Source organism: Daphnia pulicaria, chromosome 10 (assembly GCF_021234035.1).
Source record: "Daphnia pulicaria isolate SC F1-1A chromosome 10, SC_F0-13Bv2, whole genome shotgun sequence".
Classification (NCBI taxonomy): Eukaryota; Metazoa; Arthropoda; class Branchiopoda; order Diplostraca; family Daphniidae; genus Daphnia; species Daphnia pulicaria.
Window position 1 is genome coordinate 3,368,401 of NC_060922.1, and position 18,795 is coordinate 3,387,195.

At 45.6% G+C, this 18,795-nt stretch overlaps 2 protein-coding genes across 2 annotated transcripts; one reads left to right on the forward strand and one right to left on the reverse strand.

Annotated features, from left to right (window-relative positions):
• Window positions 1-251: 251 nt before the first annotated feature.
• On the reverse strand, window positions 252-7,899 carry LOC124313944 (vitellogenin-like). The gene is made up of 17 exons (XM_046778808.1): window positions 7,789-7,899; window positions 7,363-7,661; window positions 6,851-7,274; window positions 6,639-6,784; window positions 6,421-6,558; window positions 6,183-6,347; window positions 5,878-6,117; window positions 5,260-5,786; window positions 5,014-5,182; window positions 3,172-4,938; window positions 2,883-3,102; window positions 2,332-2,813; window positions 2,087-2,260; window positions 1,741-2,014; window positions 1,519-1,667; window positions 771-1,427; window positions 252-685 (listed from the first exon to the last, which is right to left on the reverse strand). Exons 1-17 carry the CDS (start codon window positions 7,811-7,813, stop codon window positions 542-544), a joined length of 6,000 nt encoding a protein of 1,999 aa, XP_046634764.1. The 5' UTR covers window positions 7,814-7,899; the 3' UTR covers window positions 252-541.
• Window positions 7,900-10,621: 2,722 nt separating this feature from the next.
• On the forward strand, window positions 10,622-18,120 carry LOC124313943 (vitellogenin-like). Its single transcript, XM_046778806.1, has 17 exons — window positions 10,622-10,752; window positions 10,826-11,118; window positions 11,236-11,677; window positions 11,746-11,891; window positions 11,972-12,109; window positions 12,183-12,347; window positions 12,413-12,652; window positions 12,744-13,270; window positions 13,348-13,516; window positions 13,592-15,358; window positions 15,428-15,647; window positions 15,717-16,198; window positions 16,270-16,443; window positions 16,516-16,789; window positions 16,863-17,011; window positions 17,096-17,752; window positions 17,851-18,120. The coding sequence occupies exons 1-17, from the start codon at window positions 10,728-10,730 to the stop codon at window positions 17,992-17,994; spliced, it is 6,012 nt and encodes a 2,003-aa protein (XP_046634762.1). The 5' UTR covers window positions 10,622-10,727; the 3' UTR covers window positions 17,995-18,120.
• Window positions 18,121-18,795: the final 675 nt, after the last annotated feature.

The following is an 18,795-nucleotide window of genomic DNA, read 5'->3' on the forward strand; positions in this document are numbered from 1 at the left end:
TTGTAAAGAGTGGTTCTAGATTACCATCTTGGTTGGTCATCAATTTTCCTCCTCAGACGCAGTTAGAACCCCAAAGCATTGGCAATCTGGTTTATTACTCGTTCATCCAAATTTTGGGTTAAATTTGAGTTTTAAAAGTGATAGTAAATTTGACCAATCTTCAACGTTTCTAACTCACTGGACAACTTAACGATTCGTCTTCGACACAAAGAGTGTTCAAATATATATTTTTGAATAAGTTTGTTGACAACTTTTAAATTTTGTGATGCTGCATATTTATTTATCTCTTTCTTGGAAGTTGTTTTTTAATATAGAATACATCACCCTGGCGATGCGTCAATACAACACAAAAACGCCATAAAACAATTCCATGCCATAACTACTCTCGATATAATGAGAGTCTATTCCAACTTCTAAATTAATATATCTTAGGATTTTCAGTAATTTTCATATGACGTTCGGTTGCAAGGGTCATTTCTAAAGAAGTGAAAACTGCTTGAACAGTTTCCAAACTTTATTCGGCAAGTTCTTATTTATTTATTTAAAAGGGAAGGCAAGCGGTGGGCACCGAGTAGACGCGCACCATATCGACTTGCTTGCCCATAAGCTCATCAAGAGGACGGCTAGTGATCTCCTCATTCAGCTTCTCGGACAAGACATTCTTGGGAAGGCAGTGGAAGCCCAACTATCAGAAAACAGGTTCATTAATAAGATTCACATAAATATTGATAAGGTTGTTTCAAATCGACATAAGTATACACATTAAATACCTTCTTCTCAACAGTCTCTTGAGCGCGAGCTCCCTCGGCGCACTTGGGGACCGATTCGGTGGAGAAGCAGCGCTTGTTATCCTGGACGACCATTTTGTTGCGGTAGACAGTCCACTGCGAAGAGCGGCGGATGGTTTGGCTGGACAAGATGTTCTGTTGGAATTTGGGCAACAAGGGCGAAACATCGCTGATACCGAAAACGGTTTCAGATTTCTCCTTCAAGCACTCTTCTTGGATGCGGCGGAGCTCAGCAATATCTCTAGAAGAAATGTCGCTCTTGCATCCGGCGGGGTATTTCAACTCGTAGGCGACATCCATCAGGTCACGGGGAATAGAGCACTGGCGAGGACCAGTCAAATCGGTGACCTTGTTGCCAGTCTGAGAGCCGCAAAGACCACACAGACGACCGCGATGGATGGGAGAAGCCAAAACGACGACTTCCTTGGCGTCAGTCAAAACGCGGATCATATGAGACATGGGTGAGTCGACTTCAATGAAGTTGTCGGCGGTTTTCTTGATGACGGCCAAAACCTCGTTTTCGGCGTTCTTAACAGTGTAAGATTCACTGCTGACGGAGATTTCCATACCATTTACGTTAACCTTCTGCTGAGCGGGGAAGATTTCAATTTTCTCTTTGTTCAACAGAACAGTCACAACCTAATATTACAAGGAAAATTCCAATTAATGAAATTCTTGTTCAACGGATATAAACCACCCAATATATTTAATAAAGAATTTGACTGATTACCTTCTTGTCACCTTCAACGCGAGACAGAACGGCGAACTTGTAACGGCCAGAGCAATCCTTGGTCAAGACTTGGTCGCAGCCAGCGAAAGAGGCGTTGTAGAACAGGCCATCGAAAGTGGTGACAGTCTCAGAACCAATCAAGCAAACGCCTTGAACGTGTAAAATAACAATAGTCGTTGTAAATTAAAAATTTGCTGAAAGCTCAGTGATAAATAAACCTACCGGGGGCAGCCAAGACGGAACGGGGAACGGCCATGCGCTTAGGCAAGAAAACCTCAGCGACGGGGTGGACTTCGATTCCGCGGAAGAAGACGTTGGACCAGGGTTTGTACAACTTAACATCCATGGAGCCGGCCAATGGGTAGTAGAGACCTTCGATGGTGATCTGGTTAGCAGTGTTCTTAACTTCCACTTGGTTGTCGGACATGTAAGAACCCCACCAGTTGCGGACGAGGTTGGAGGCCTTGACAGTGACATTGCGGACAACAGCGGGCATCTAGTTGCATCAAGTTAAGTCAAGCCGTAAATCCGGTAGTCATATAGAAAAAAAACAATAATATTTTAATACCTCGTTGTAGTTGATGGTCATAACGGCCTTGTTCAAGATGGAAGAAAGGCGGCGAGCAGCGATGCATTCATCGCTCATACTGCGGCCCTGGATCTCCTGTTTGCGGCACTGGGTCTGTTCCCATTTGTTGCGCAGAGTGGGGGACATGTCCTCCTCGCTGCGAGCCCAGGTAGTCTGATATCACCCATTAAATAAAGTTAATCAGAAAGTTCATAGTTGGAAACACAAAAGTAGGTGGTACTTACGGCGACAGTGATCTTGCGATCTTCAGTGCAAGACTTGCCGAAGCCAATCTTGACAGTGGAGCGGCGCTCGGCTTCATCCTTGATGAGCTCTTTGCGCTTGAAGATCAAGTTTTCGGGGAATTGAGCGTCAACCTCGGCGCACAGAACGAAGTTGTTCTGGCCCTCGACTTCATCGCGTCTTTCCATCATGAGGCTTCCGCGGTGGGATTTGCCGTCCATGCCATAGGCAATGGAAGAACCGATACGACGGGCCTTGATGGAAGATGACTTGGGGACAAGCTCAGCGGTGAAATCCAAGGAGTAGCCAGTGGGGTTGGTCAGAGTCTGGAAGACGTGTTGGAACTTTTGGGATTCCCATTGGCTGTCTTGTTGTTTCAAGTACTGTTCATTCTGGATCTGTTCGCCGTAGACGGTGTCAAAGAGGGACTTGGCGTGGAGGTGGCCAGCAAGGGGGGTCTCGAACTTGGAGTCAGATTTGGTAGCTAAAGAAAACATATTGAGTTCATGACATATTTTCTGAGAGAGGTTGGAATTGTTCAATTGAAACTTACAGATAGCGACGATGGTCTTGATGGCCTTGGTCTCGGATGAGGCCATATCGAGCCACAAGCTCCATTCACGTTGGCGGATAGTGGATGGCAGGGCCCAGAAAGCCAGAGTACCGAACCAGTCCTTGGTGTAAGCCCAAGGCTGGTTGGCAGCCAAAGGCTCACCACGCTCAACCCAAACGAAGTTCATGCCGAGGTGCTTCTCACCGAAGACGACCTTGTTCTAATATTAACAACGGAAAGAATTAGACTAAAATTGTTGAATTCCAGGGGACATGAAAATGACAAATACCTCCTTGGGCTCTTCAACATAAGTGATGCGCTTGGTCTCGGCGAGGAGGATAGCGGGGGTGAAGTCGCTGATCTTGCGGATGGTGGTGAAGGGAATAATGGAGTGCTTGACGATGCGGAGCTTATCGCCCAAGATTTCCCAAGCGGTCTGGATCTTGCCAGTCTTGACTTCACCTTCGACGGAGAAGCGACCTGGGAGAGCAGCAGCCCATTCCATATCGACACCGGTGGTGGGGTAAGAGCGGGCGAAGGGAGTCTCAACCATCAGGCGGGTGGTCATCTTGGAAACGATGACGGGCTTCAAAGCACCTTCCAACTTGACGCTGAGAGAGGACATGGCAAAACCACCCTGAATGTTCGACTTCAGGGAAACAAAGACGCTGTGGTGGCTGGCCCATGAGTAAGCCAAACCCATCGAAGAGGGAATGCGAGCGAAAGAGTCCAAAAGAGGCAAGTATTTGTGGAAATTGATCTCCAATTTTCCGGCGTTCTCGCGGAATCCCTTCTGAAGGATCTGTCTCTCGATCATCTTGAAGACGGTGGTAGGGTTGATGGTGAAGAAGCGTTGGTAGTTGTCCAAGAAGTTCAGGTAGATGTAGAGCTCGGGCTGGCCGGTGGCGCGGGCCTCAATTTTCAGTTCCTCGTGGATTTTCTCCAACTCGGGGCTGATGATGGAGGATTCGTCCTTGTTGGCCTTGAAGCGAAGACCGGGTTTACCAACCAGACGGTCGATGAACTTTTCGGCGTGCTTGCTGTCAATAGAGAATTCCATCAACTTGGTGAACCAAGGTCCCATGGCGACGGACCAGCTGCTGTAGTGGTGAGAGGGGATGAAGGACTCGAAGCCGGGGAAGTTGACGGTCTCGGTCAAGTAACCCAAACGGGTCTTCTCGGAGTAACCGGCCTTTTGGTAGTTTAGGGCAGCGTGGGAAGTCCAGAACATGGGCCTCATCAGAGCAACGACGGCTTCAGCGCGGACAGTCTCCTCGCGGTTGAGCGGGTTCTTGTTGACAGCTTTGCTGGCGATGGTGGTGTAGATGAAGTGGGAGATCTGGTCGTTGGGCTCGTACCAGGTGCTCAAAGCAACGCGGGACCAGAAAGCCTGGGGTGGGTTGCTGACGAAGAGCAGGGTCAGGGCGGCCAAGCGGACCTCGGTTTCTTCAGCCTTGTTGAAGAAGATGGGCATCAGCAGAGTGCCGACGATTTCCTTCTTTTCTACAGCCAAAGTGCTCAGGGCGAAGATAGCCTTGGCGCGGACAAGGTTGCATAGAGCCTCATCTTCAAAGTCCTCGGACTCGAAGCGGGACAGGACAATGTCCTCCTCTTCCTTTTCGGATTTCTTTGAGTTGAGGGATTTCTTGGCTTCGATCCACTTCTTCCTCATCTCCTTCTTGGACAAGTTGACCAAGTCGCGTTGGTTGCGCTCATACCATTCGCTCTCGTAGTGAGAGCTGGGCTCGCAGGAGGTGATGAAAGGCTTGACGAAGGGAACGATAATTTCGTGGCCGATGTTGCCCAAAGCGGTCAGGAAAGCCATGCGCTCGCCGGCATCTCTGGCGATCTTAGCCTGCTCGGCCAAGTAGGGGACCAATTGGCTGGCGACAATGGAGTCGCTGGGGTTGCAGAATTCGCCCATAACCAACTTGGGGAACATGTTCAAGCCGAGGGTGCTGTTGACGCAGGCCTGGTAGACCAAACGAGACAGAGACAAGGCAGTGGTGATCTTGAGCTGGCGGTGGCTCTGGACGACTTCGGACTTCAAGAATTCCTGCAATCGTCCCATTCAAAATTAGTCGTGTGACACATCAATCATGAATCATTTAGGCCATATTTTGTCATTTACCATGAAGCTGGTCAAAAGCTCCTTGGTGGGAGTCTCAACAGTAGGGACGAGGGCAGAGATGGCCTGGACGGCTTGTTCGCCAACAATCTTACCCTGGAGGATCCATTCACGGACCAACATCAAGGAAGGATTGGTGCCGGAGAGCATCAGGGTATCGACAACGATTTGGCTGAAAAAAACATGCTTGGTTAACAACCGTCCTGAAACAAAACAAAACAATCTGATTTCATCATAGATTATGATTACTTTGAGGTGCTCCATTCCTTGGTCTCCCAGACCTTGGCGACGAAAGCCATCAGCTCGCTGTAATCCAAAGATGCCAACACTCTGCGGAGCATGTTAATCTTGTCAGAGGTGTTCTTGGTGGCGGGGTCGACGTAGTAAGACTCAGACTCGACGTCGCTGATGATTTCGGAGAGCAAGCGGAGGGCCTCCTTCTTCAGGATCTCAGGCTCGACTTCCATGATCATGGGCGAGTTGACGTTGCGGAGGGTGGGCTTGCCCATAAGAGGTCCGTGGGTCTTGTAGTCATCATCGTAAGAGTAGGCCAAAGTCTGGTAGATGTGAACATCGGCGGAGATGCGGGAAACCAACTTGGAGTAACCAGTAGGGGTGGCAGATCTCAGGGTCAAGTGCTGGATGGTCAAACCTTCAGTGGCTTCGGTCTCATAGCTGAAGGGCTTGACGACCAACTTGTCAATGGACTTGATGCGCTGGACGATGAAGTGTCCCTCGGCAGAGGTACAACCGATGATTCTAACGGTGTCGGTGTGCTATTCAGAAGAAAAAAATAACAAGTTTAGCCAAAAGGTGTAGTAAAATCAATCATTAACTTATAGGGCCTGAAGAAGTAACGTCACATACCGAAATTTTGTTCTCGCAACCAGCGCCGTTAACCAAGTTGCAACGAAGTCCTTGGTTGCTGTTGTAGTTGAAGACGGGCAGAATGCGGCAACTGTCCAAATCGCGGTTCTTCACGATTTCGTAGACGGGGAAGTTCTGGCAAAGTTCGGGAGCGGGCAAAAGCTTGGGCTCAGCCTCGACAGCCTCGATGGGCAAGCGGCTGATGTGGTACCAGGTTTCGCACTCGCCAGTCACGGATCCCTGCGCCAGTAATTTTTTTACTGAGACAAATTCCACTTTCAATCACAGGAAAATTATTCTTTTACCTCCATGGCGTGATAGACGGTGTTTTCGGCATAGTAGTTGTCGTGTTCACCCTGATGGAAGACTCCAGAAGCTCCATCGAGTTGGAGTTGGATCTGGGCGGCCAAAGCGCGCTTGAAGTTGACGATCCACAAGGGCTCTTCTTTGCCAATGGAGACAGTTTCAACCTGAAATGACCAATACAGGTTTGATCAAAATTGCGTCCCACAATGATTCAGCACCATTAAGATCGTTGTATACCTTGCCAGCGACAAACTTGACTTGGAAGGGTTTCTCAAGGTGCTCTTGGTCGATAATGCGAACTTCCTGTCCGGGGTCGACTTCAGAGTATTTCTCCATAACATCTTCGTTGAATTGCTTTCCCTTGGTGGAAAGAAGCTGAATGTGCAACACAAAGTGGGAAATGAAATTATAATTCGCCAACTACAATGAAACTAAGCCCTGTGATTTGAACTTACAGCAACGATGATGGTGCTCTCGTCGACGGGTTCGATAGTCAAACGTCCCTTGATGGATCCACCAGACACCTTGGTGCTAATGCCCATGATACCAGTTGAAGTCCAGCCAGCGTAATCGTATTCGTAGGTGTAACCGGCCATCCAAACTGAAGAGGATAGCCAAGCAGAATTTAGATCATCATTTCGTTAAAACAGAAAATGCGCTCGATTACCTTTGCGAGTAGGAGCGGCATTTTCAAGGGTCAGTCTATCGACGGTGACGGGGCGCTCGATTCCTTCCAAGTTCAGGTTGGAGGGTACCTTTCTTGCGTCACCACCATAGTGAGGGTGGTTGACATTTTCCCAGGACTGTTCTCCGTTCAAGATTCTTTGTTCAATTTTGTCAGTGTTGAATCTTCTTTGAGCCTCGACGATGGTAGATTCGATGGTGGTAACATCTTCGACTTCAGTGGTAGTAAGCAGGCCGCATGCGACCAAACGGTTCTCAGCTTCAGTGTTGCTGATGCGAGCTCTGTCGTCGGGGAGTTGGTGGATAACAACGGCACGACCCAAGATGTTACGAGGGCTTTCTTCAAACAGAGACACCAGCGATGAAATCAGGCTGACGTCAGTGCGGGAAGGCACACCCGAGTAGGTCTGTTTACAAAAATTAACGTTATTTTTTAAAAAATAAAATTTATTTAATTATATTAAATTCTTTAAAAATCGATAGTTTGTTTTTTACCTTGATGTTGCCGATGTAGCTCACTGATCGTTCACTATCGTACTTCTCGGCAGGAGTGAATTGGGGGCCAACGCTATCGCATTGGTTACCCAAAGTAGTTCCTGCGTGGATGTGCAGACCGTGACGACCGGGCTCCAAGCCGTAGATGACACCACGGATCTTGACGGGGCTAGTGATAGAAGCTTGCTCGACCATAAGTTTGCCGCTGATGTCCATACCTTCGATGGTGACGAGGGCACGACGAGGACCTTCAGTGGGCTTATGGGGAGACCTGGCAGCAACACATCCGAGGGCAATGACTGTGTATCATTCATAAAATTTGATTAGTTTAAGCGTTCTTTTTATGATTAAGGGATGCAATATTTTTTTTATAGAAAAATCAATGTTATACTCCGGATAATAATAAATTAAAAATTAAATAATTACCGAAGAAAACTGTGTGAAGACGCATCTTGGAGTGCCCGAACCGCTGGGTAGGGTACTTGGCACGAAAATGGCTTGAACACAAAAGTTATTCAGTCCGTGTTCGGCTTTTATACCAATTGAATGATACTTCGTCAGCGATTTCTATCACTGAATCACAGTAAAAACTAAGATCGGGAGGTGGTTTACACACCCTGTCTTTTTCTCGCCACCCATTGCCACCCATTCACAAGAGCTGATCGCGCAAATTTTCCTCTTTATGTGCAACTTGACAAAACGCCATACAAGTGTTAAGGTCCAACGATTTGCCGCATCAGACAAATAACACTTGGCAACCAACAACGCCACGAAGATTTGGTTACATTTAGTGGCACGACGAAATGAATCTAGTGAAACTACTAATTACATAAGCCTGTTATTTATGTGTAGTGCCAAGTATAAGTACTTAATATGTATATTAAAATATCAATCGAATTGAATTTTTTCTGGACGGAATCAACGTTGGAGTGTCCTAATTACTATTAGTAGTTTTATTTTACTACCATATACTTAATGTTAAATTTATTCTTCAATAATATTCAGTATTATGTAACCATTCCGAATGTGATGAGTGGTTCGATTGTCCTTTACTCTTTTCTTTTTTGATTTGAAGAGAAATGTTAAGCCGAGTAGTCCTATATACATGCAACGGACGCTGTGATTGAAGCAATATAAGAAAATCATGCTATATTTCAATTTTTTTAGTTTTTTTATATATTGTTGGTTTTTAAACAAGTTTGAATTTTTATTCGAAGAATAAAATTGAAAATTTACTTCAAATCACTTTTTAAATTGCAGTGAGAAGAAAAAGCTAGGGAAAATGTATGGATTTTGAGTTAAGTTATGCAAATGTTGAAGTACAAGTAATTCAAGTATGAAAGAAAAATTTTGTGGTATTTCATCAAATTTTAAGCTATACAACTCGCCAACTACGAAATGATAACAAACTGTTTACAAATAAGCCGTCAAGATGACATCCGGTGATGACCACGGTGACGACGGCGAAGTGACTGTGCTGACACCGTCCCTTTTAATATTGAAACATGACTCCATCTGTTGAATACGGGGCCAGTGAGTCCAGCTCGTGTGGCAGCGATAACAACGCAGCTCATATGAACTTTATATTAAATATATTCATTTAATTTTCAGGGAAGATTATCAAAAAGTTCCAGAACACTGATAGTCATTTTTGGAAATATAAATCCATTTTTTTAATTTCATAAAACGATTCTGTCAAAATCGTTCTTTTCACTCTGATGGATAGATTAACAAAAATGAACTAATAGGCTAAAATTTAATTTGTTTTTGTCAGCTCAACGTCAAAATTTTACATGGGATTTACTTGGTAAAGATACAATGCTGAAAAAATGAAACCAAAATCCATGTGTTATAGAGGAACCCAGTTTAGCTATATAAATGCAAAGTGATAATTTGCCCGTCGGAAAATTTCCCTCTATTTCATGTTTCTTTATCTGATAGGCCTAATCCACGATAAAAAAATCTTTAAATTAATTAACTAAGGATAACGAATACGCACTGAACATATTTCATGAGCTATGTATTCTTCAATACCATATGCTAGACTCTGGTTTCATCAACATTGAACAAGCGTCTTAATTTTACCCTAAAATCGTTTGATCTGTTAGAATTTTTAAATAATACTAAATCATTTTCACGCAATGAAGCTCCACAGCTCTTAAATACCATTGTTGATACCAATACCAAGATTTTCGATCTGTCACTATTGTAATTTGTAATATTATCGTTAGTTGTCTCTAATTAACACAGCAGTTGGTAATTTTTGTAATAATTTAAAGTACCCACCAAGCTATTAAGAACAATCCCCTCATTTTGCGTGCTTTCCTATGGCGCTACGTGTCTCAAATTTGAATGGCAAGAGATAGAATTTTTTTCTTTTCTTCCCGAAGAGAAGAAAAGACGATCTACAAATCATACACACTTGACATTGTCGTAGGATGTACCCCCACGTCTCTACACCTTCGTTTACCATAAACACCCCCTTTTCCCCCCATAAGCGCCGTGTTAAAATCGGCTTTTTCTAAAATAAAAAAAATACTTAGAATGGCGCTAAAATAGTTTTCTTTACGCCAAAATATTTGGCGTCGTTTATTTAATGGAATCATAAATTTATTTGTTTAAAAAGAATGTTTTTGAAGACCCTTTCCTATCCTTTGAAATTCCCCTTTAAAAACTGGGCCCCATAAAACACCACTTTTGAGACATGTCCGTTTAAAATTTTATAAGTTTTTTTTTCGATTTCAGCCTGGATGGCTGGAGGCTTATCTGAAATTTAAACGCTTCTGTTTGGGGGTATCACACGTTGAGCCGTGAGAGCTCCCAATAAAATAACCCGTGTAAAATTTTTCTTTAAAATACCGTATAGAACTAATTTAATATTTGCAAGATCTAATTACTGAAAAAGGGTCATTTAATAAACCCCAATATGCATAGCAAACGTCATTAAATAAGCCTTGAAATAAAATGCTCTCTAGCGATAGCCTTAAGTAACACAAACATGTTGTCCCATGCAAAAATTATTGATAATCGGAGTCAATTTCGTAGTTTTCGATATTGAAAAATGCGTGCTTCATACAATTTGGATATTTAAGATGAAAAAAAAAATATATGTCTGCAAGTTGAATAAACTGTAAGTTCGTGATAGAATTTAGATGACCACGCCCTTTTTTACCGGGCTTGCTGCATGCACTGTGACAACTTTGCACACTGCGCTCTTTTTTAGATGAAAAGCGTTTAAGAAATTATCTGATTGCTGAATAAGATTTCTGGTTGATACTATATAATAGTTGAAGGGTATAGGACAAAATTGTAGTTCATTGAATTCCTGCCAAGTACCCTTCACCGAGTGGTTCGGGCTTGATAAAATGAAACTCCTTGCACTCTTTTTCCGTAAGATCAATTTATTGTATAATTTTTCAGAATAATAATTAACTGTTTTATTATTTTCCATCAATTTGAATAGTTATCGCCGTCGGATATTGTGTCGGAAAGTCAGTTGAAGGACCTCGCCGTGCCCTCGTTAACATCCAGGGAAGCGTCGGTGATGTCAGTGGCAAACTCCTGCTTGAACAAGCTTCAATTAATAGCCCTGTCAAGATAAGAGGTGTCATTTACGGACTAGAGCCAGGTCTACACGCCATCCATGCCCACTCTGGACCTTCAATGGGAGCCCAGTGTGAAAATGTTGGCGAGCGACTGTTCGATGCTGAAAAGCGTGAGAACGAGAAGCTGGTTGGCCATCTTGGAAATGTCAAAGTAATAAGAAACAATTTTCTTCAAAAATAATTACAAAATGAAAAAATAGATTCTATTAAGAATTTTTATATTCTTAACAAAGAAAAGTGTAAAACCGATTAAATTTTTAAATAACAGACCTTTACGGGAGTGCCTTCTCGCACTGATATCAGCCTGATCTCTTCGTTGGTATCACTCTACGAAAACAACGCCCGCAGCATCTTGAATGAAGTTCTTGTCATCCACTCCCTTCCCGATGATCTCTCCCTTATCGCCAAAAAGAATGCTAAGGATTTGCCAGAAAGCCACATCCTGGCTTGTGGTTTGATTCTTCCCAACAAAATTGAGGCCTCTCAGTCCATTGAGAAAGACTCCATTCTCCAGGGACTGGAAACTCCTTTCAGAATCAAGAACATTGAACAAAGAATCTTGAACGGCGAACAGTCCTGGGAAAATGTCAACCACCCCCACTACGGTGGTGACGCCAGAAAGGTGCCCTCCAACCTGAACTTGGAAGGAATCGAGCGCCCCGTCACCGTCGATAGACTGACCCTTGTAAATGCCGCTCCTACTCGCAAAGGTAATCGAGCGCCTTTTCTGTTTTAACGAAATGGAGATCTAAATTCTGTTTGGTTATCCTTTCTTCAGTTTGGATGGCTGGTTACACCTACGAATACGATTACGCTGGCTGGACTTCAACTGGCATCATGGGCATTAGCACCAAGGTGTCTGGTGGATCCATCAAGGGACGTTTGACTATCGAACCCGTCGACGAGAGCACCATCGTCGTTGCTGTAAGTTCAAATCACAGGGCTTAGTTTCATTGTAGTTAGCGAATTATAATTTCATTTCCCACTTTGTGTTGCACATTCAGCTTCTTTCCACCAAGGGAAAGCAATTCAACGAAGATGTTATGGAGAAATACTCTGAAGTTGACCCCGGACAGGAAGTTCGCATTATCGACCAAGAGCACCTTGAGAAACCCTTCCAAGTCAAGTTTGTCGCTGGCAAGGTATACAACGATCTTAATGGTGCTGAATCATTGTGGGACGCAATTTTGATCAAACCTGTATTGGTCATTTCAGGTTGAAACTGTCTCCATTGGCAAAGAAGAGCCCTTGTGGATCGTCAACTTCAAGCGCGCTTTGGCCGCCCAGATCCAACTCCAACTCGATGGAGCTTCTGGAGTCTTCCATCAGGGTGAACACGACAACTACTATGCCGAAAACACCGTCTATCACGCCATGGAGGTAAAAGAATAATTTTCCTGTGATTGAAAGTGGAATTTGTCTCAGTAAAAAAATTACTGGCGCAGGGATCCGTGACTGGCGAGTGCGAAACCTGGTACCACATCAGCCGCTTGCCCATCGAGGCTGTCGAGGCTGAGCCCAAGCTTTTGCCCGCTCCCGAACTTTGCCAGAACTTCCCCGTCTACGAAATCGTGAAGAACCGCGATTTGGACAGTTGCCGCATTCTGCCCGTCTTCAACTACAACAGCAACCAAGGACTTCGTTGCAACTTGGTTAACGGCGCTGGTTGCGAGAACAAAATTTCGGTATGTGACGTTACTTCTTTAGGCCCTATAAGTTAATGATTGATTTTACTACACCTTTTGGCTAAACTTGTTATTTTTTTCTTCTGAATAGCACACCGACACCGTTAGAATCATCGGTTGTACCTCTGCCGAGGGACACTTCATCGTCCAGCGCATCAAGTCCATTGACAAGTTGGTCGTCAAGCCCTTCAGCTATGAGACCGAAGCCACTGAAGGTTTGACCATCCAGCACTTGACCCTGAGATCTGCCACCCCTACTGGTTACTCCAAGTTGGTTTCCCGCATCTCCGCCGATGTTCACATCTACCAGACTTTGGCCTACTCTTACGATGATGACTACAAGACCCACGGACCTCTTATGGGCAAGCCCACTCTCCGCAACGTCAACTCGCCCATGATCATGGAAGTCGAGCCTGAGATCCTGAAGAAGGAGGCCCTCCGCTTGCTCTCCGAAATCATCAGCGACGTCGAGTCTGAGTCTTACTACGTCGACCCCGCCACCAAGAACACCTCTGACAAGATTAACATGCTCCGCAGAGTGTTGGCATCTTTGGATTACAGCGAGCTGATGGCTTTCGTCGCCAAGGTCTGGGAGACCAAGGAATGGAGCACCTCAAAGTAATCATAATCTATGATGAAATCAGATTGTTTTGTTTTGTTTCAGGACGGTTGTTAACCAAGCATGTTTTTTTCAGCCAAATCGTTGTCGATACCCTGATGCTCTCCGGCACCAATCCTTCCTTGATGTTGGTCCGTGAATGGATCCTCCAGGGTAAGATTGTTGGCGAACAAGCCGTCCAGGCCATCTCTGCCCTCGTCCCTACTGTTGAGACTCCCACCAAGGAGCTTTTGACCAGCTTCATGGTAAATGACAAAATATGGCCTAAATGATTCATGATTGATGTGTCACACGACTAATTTTGAATGGGACGATTGCAGGAATTCTTGAAGTCCGAAGTCGTCCAGAGCCACCGCCAGCTCAAGATCACCACTGCCTTGTCTCTGTCTCGTTTGGTCTACCAGGCCTGCGTCAACAGCACCCTCGGCTTGAACATGTTCCCCAAGTTGGTTATGGGCGAATTCTGCAACCCCAGCGACTCCATTGTCGCCAGCCAATTGGTCCCCTACTTGGCCGAGCAGGCTAAGATCGCCAGAGATGCCGGCGAGCGCATGGCTTTCCTGACCGCTTTGGGCAACATCGGCCACGAAATTATCGTTCCCTTCGTCAAGCCTTTCATCACCTCCTGCGAGCCCAGCTCTCACTACGAGAGCGAATGGTATGAGCGCAACCAACGCGACTTGGTCAACTTGTCCAAGAAGGAGATGAGGAAGAAGTGGATCGAAGCCAAGAAATCCCTCAACTCAAAGAAATCCGAAAAGGAAGAGGAGGACATTGTCCTGTCCCGCTTCGAGTCCGAGGACTTTGAAGATGAGGCTCTATGCAACCTTGTCCGCGCCAAGGCTATCTTCGCCCTGAGCACTTTGGCTGTAGAAAAGAAGGAAATCGTCGGCACTCTGCTGATGCCCATCTTCTTCAACAAGGCTGAAGAAACCGAGGTCCGCTTGGCCGCCCTGACCCTGCTCTTCGTCAGCAACCCACCCCAGGCTTTCTGGTCCCGCGTTGCTTTGAGCACCTGGTACGAGCCCAACGACCAGATCTCCCACTTCATCTACACCACCATCGCCAGCAAAGCTGTCAACAAGAACCCGCTCAACCGCGAGGAGACTGTCCGCGCTGAAGCCGTCGTTGCTCTGATGAGGCCCATGTTCTGGACTTCCCACGCTGCCCTAAACTACCAAAAGGCCGGTTACTCCGAGAAGACCCGTTTGGGTTACTTGACCGAGACCGTCAACTTCCCCGGCTTCGAGTCCTTCATCCCCTCTCACCACTACAGCAGCTGGTCCGTCGCCATGGGACCTTGGTTCACCAAGTTGATGGAATTCTCTATTGACAGCAAGCACGCCGAAAAGTTCATCGACCGTCTGGTTGGTAAACCCGGTCTTCGCTTCAAGGCCAACAAGGACGAATCCTCCATCATCAGCCCCGAGTTGGAGAAAATCCACGAGGAACTGAAAATTGAGGCCCGCGCCACCGGCCAGCCCGAGCTCTACATCTACCTGAACTTCTTGGACAACTACCAACGCTTCTTCACCATCAACCCTACCACCGTCTTCAAGATGATCGAGAGACAGATCCTTCAGAAGGGATTCCGCGAGAACGCCGGAAAATTGGAGATCAATTTCCACAAATACTTGCCTCTTTTGGACTCTTTCGCTCGCATTCCCTCTTCGATGGGTTTGGCTTACTCATGGGCCAGCCACCACAGCGTCTTTGTTTCCCTGAAGTCGAACATTCAGGGTGGTTTTGCCATGTCCTCTCTCAGCGTCAAGTTGGAAGGTGCTTTGAAGCCCGTCATCGTTTCCAAGATGACCACCCGCCTGATGGTTGAGACTCCCTTCGCCCGCTCTTACCCCACCACCGGTGTCGATATGGAATGGGCTGCTGCTCTCCCAGGTCGCTTCTCCGTCGAAGGTGAAGTCAAGACTGGCAAGATCCAGACCGCTTGGGAAATCTTGGGCGATAAGCTCCGCATCGTCAAGCACTCCATTATTCCCTTCACCACCATCCGCAAGATCAGCGACTTCACCCCCGCTATCCTCCTCGCCGAGACCAAGCGCATCACTTATGTTGAAGAGCCCAAGGAGGTATTTGTCATTTTCATGTCCCCTGGAATTCAACAATTTTAGTCTAATTCTTTCCGTTGTTAATATTAGAACAAGGTCGTCTTCGGTGAGAAGCACCTCGGCATGAACTTCGTTTGGGTTGAGCGTGGTGAGCCTTTGGCTGCCAACCAGCCTTGGGCTTACACCAAGGACTGGTTCGGTACTCTGGCTTTCTGGGCCCTGCCATCCACTATCCGCCAACGTGAATGGAGCTTGTGGCTCGATATGGCCTCATCCGAGACCAAGGCCATCAAGACCATCGTCGCTATCTGTAAGTTTCAATTGAACAATTCCAACCTCTCTCAGAAAATATGTCATGAACTCAATATGTTTTCTTTAGCTACCAAATCTGACTCCAAGTTCGAGACCCCCCTTGCTGGCCACCTCCACGCCAAGTCCCTCTTTGACACCGTCTACGGCGAACAGATCCAGAATGAACAGTACTTGAAACAACAAGACAGCCAATGGGAATCCCAAAAGTTCCAACACGTCTTCCAGACTCTGACCAACCCCACTGGCTACTCCTTGGATTTCACCGCTGAGCTTGTCCCCAAGTCATCTTCCATCAAGGCCCGTCGTATCGGTTCTTCCATTGCCTATGGCATGGACGGCAAATCCCACCGCGGAAGCCTCATGATGGAAAGACGCGATGAAGTCGAGGGCCAGAACAACTTCGTTCTGTGCGCCGAGGTTGACGCTCAATTCCCCGAAAACTTGATCTTCAAGCGCAAAGAGCTCATCAAGGATGAAGCCGAGCGCCGCTCCACTGTCAAGATTGGCTTCGGCAAGTCTTGCACTGAAGATCGCAAGATCACTGTCGCCGTAAGTACCACCTACTTTTGTGTTTCCAACTATGAACTTTCTGATTAACTTTATTTAATGTGTGATATCAGACTACCTGGGCTCGCAGCGAGGAGGACATGTCCCCCACTCTGCGCAACAAATGGGAACAGACCCAGTGCCGCAAACAGGAGATCCAGGGCCGCAGTATGAGCGATGAATGCATCGCTGCTCGCCGCCTTTCTTCCATCTTGAACAAGGCCGTTATGACCATCAACTACAACGAGGTATTAAAATATTATTGTTTTTTTTCTATATGACTACCGGATTTACGGCTTGACTTAACTTGATGCAACTAGATGCCCGCTGTTGTCCGCAATGTCACTGTCAAGGCCTCCAACCTCGTCCGCAACTGGTGGGGTTCTTACATGTCCGACAACCAAGTGGAAGTTAAGAACACTGCTAACCAGATCACCATCGAAGGTCTCTACTACCCATTGGCCGGCTCCATGGATGTTAAGTTGTACAAACCCTGGTCCAACGTCTTCTTCCGCGGAATCGAAGTCCACCCCGTCGCTGAGGTTTTCTTGCCTAAGCGCATGGCCGTTCCCCGTTCCGTCTTGGCTGCCCCCGGTAGGTTTATTTATCACTGAGCTTTCAGCAAATTTTTAATTTACAACAACTATTGTTATTTTACACGTTCAAGGCGTTTGCTTGATTGGTTCTGAGACTGTCACCACTTTCGATGGCCTGTTCTACAACGCCTCTTTCGCTGGCTGCGACCAAGTCTTGACCAAGGATTGCTCTGGCCGTTACAAGTTCGCCGTTCTGTCTCGCGTTGAAGGAGACAAGAAGGTAATAAATTTAATTATTTTATTAAATATTTAGTAGTTAATTAGTTGGAAATATTTTATTAATTATGGTGTTTTCTCATAATAGGTCGTTACTGTTCTGTTGAACAAAGAGAAAATCGAAATCTTCCCTGCCCAACAGAAGGTGAAGGTCAACGGAATGGAAATCTCCGTCAGCAGTGAATCTTACACTGTTAAGAACGCCGAAAAAGAGGTTTTGGCCGTCATCAAGAAAACCGCCGACAACTTCATCGAAGTCGACTCACCCCTCTCCCATATGATCCGCGTTTTGACTGACGCCAAGGAAGTCGTCGTTTTGGCTTCTCCCATCCATCGCGGTCGTCTGTGTGGTCTTTGCGGCTCTCAGACTGGCAACAAGGTCACCGATTTGACTGGTCCTCGCCAGTGCTCTATTCCCCGTGACCTGATGGATGTCGCCTATGAGTTGAAACACCCCGCCGGATGCAAGAGCGACATTTCTTCTAGAGATATTGCTGAGCTCCGCCGTATCCAAGAAGAGTGCTTGAAGGAGAAATCCGAGACCGTTTTCGGTATCAGCGATGTTTCGCCCTTGTTGCCCAAATTCCAGCAGAACATCTTGTCTAGCCAGACCATCCGCCGCACTTCGCAGTGGACTGTCTACCGCAACAAAATGGTCGTCCAGGATAACAAGCGTTGCTTCTCCACCGAATCAGTCCCCAAATGCGCTGAGGGAGCTCGCGCTCAAGAGACCGTTGAGAAGAAGGTATTTATTAGTTTTTATTCAAGTCGATTAGAAAAAATCTAATTAAAAATTTGTGTGACGATATGTGAGTAGTATTAACGAACTTGTTTTTCTGATAGTTGGGCTTCCACTGCCTTCCCAAGAACGTCTTGTCCGAGCAGCTGAATGAGGAGATGTTGACTCGTCCCCTCGATGAGCTGATGGGCAAACAAGTTGACATTATCCGTGTCTTCAATGTCCCCACCTCATGCGTCGCTTTCTAAGCTACGGCAATTAGCACTACAAAATGGATTTAGTTGTAGTTAATAAATAGATAGCATGCGAAATATAATATTTACTAATGAGTTTCAGAAACAATTTTTGAAATACAAATGAAGTATGAAAACCAATTCAATTATCTATCTTCTTATTAAGTTTTAAAAGTTCTTTTCCCTAAGAAACTTTTACGAAATGACATTGAATTGTTAAAAATAAACCGAAGGTGGTACACATTCAATGGAATGGTTTATAATCACTGATGATCAGGGGTTAGATGGTTTAGAAATATGCTGGCCATTACGAATTCAATCAATTGCGAAATCTATTCCCCAATCAGCGAATGTACTCGTTAACGGTTAACGTAAGTTAGGTTCATGTTAATAACTTAGGTTGTAGGTTATAGAGAGTGATGCATTCGCTTATTGGGGAATGGCGGGGAATGGATCAGAGTGCGAGCACTCGCTAAAGAGCCAATGAGTAGGATTCTGGGACCGAGGACCAGGACCATTTCCAATCGTGTCATTTACGGACTTCGACTAATAGCTGCTTAGCCCAAAAAAAACAGACACCATAAAAGTAAGTTACATTTTTGTGCCAAATTATAATAACAACAAAAATGTGTATTACTTTCAACATTTTATTCAAATGGTTGACTAGGAGAAAGCGTATTTTGTGAGTTAGCGCTATTTGCATCATATGAAACATATGGGAAATGTATGGGATGCATAGTGTCCCTAAAATGGTAAACTACTTCGATTTTATGATCCGTTTCTCTTCTCAATATCGCCCAACAATATAAATGTGAA

What these genes read in the sequence shown, in the direction of transcription:
- LOC124313944 (XM_046778808.1), bottom strand. Translation starts at nt 7,813, where the DNA reads ATGCGTCTTCACACAGTTTTCTTCG. An exon ending in TGCCGCTCCTACTCGCAAAG is followed by an intron (nt 6,785 to 6,850) that starts GTAATCGAGCGC and finishes TATCCTCTTCAG; the next exon opens with TTTGGATGGCCGGTTACACC. An exon ending in CCGTCTATCACGCCATGGAG is followed by an intron (nt 6,118 to 6,182) that starts GTAAAAGAATAA and finishes TTACTGGCGCAG; the next exon opens with GGATCCGTGACTGGCGAGTG.
- LOC124313943 (XM_046778806.1), top strand. Translation starts at nt 10,728, where the DNA reads ATGAAACTCCTTGCACTCTTTTTCC. An exon ending in AAGGAATGGAGCACCTCAAA is followed by an intron (nt 13,271 to 13,347) that starts GTAATCATAATC and finishes TGTTTTTTTCAG; the next exon opens with CCAAATCGTTGTCGATACCC. An exon ending in ATGTTGAAGAGCCCAAGGAG is followed by an intron (nt 15,359 to 15,427) that starts GTATTTGTCATT and finishes TGTTAATATTAG; the next exon opens with AACAAGGTCGTCTTCGGTGA.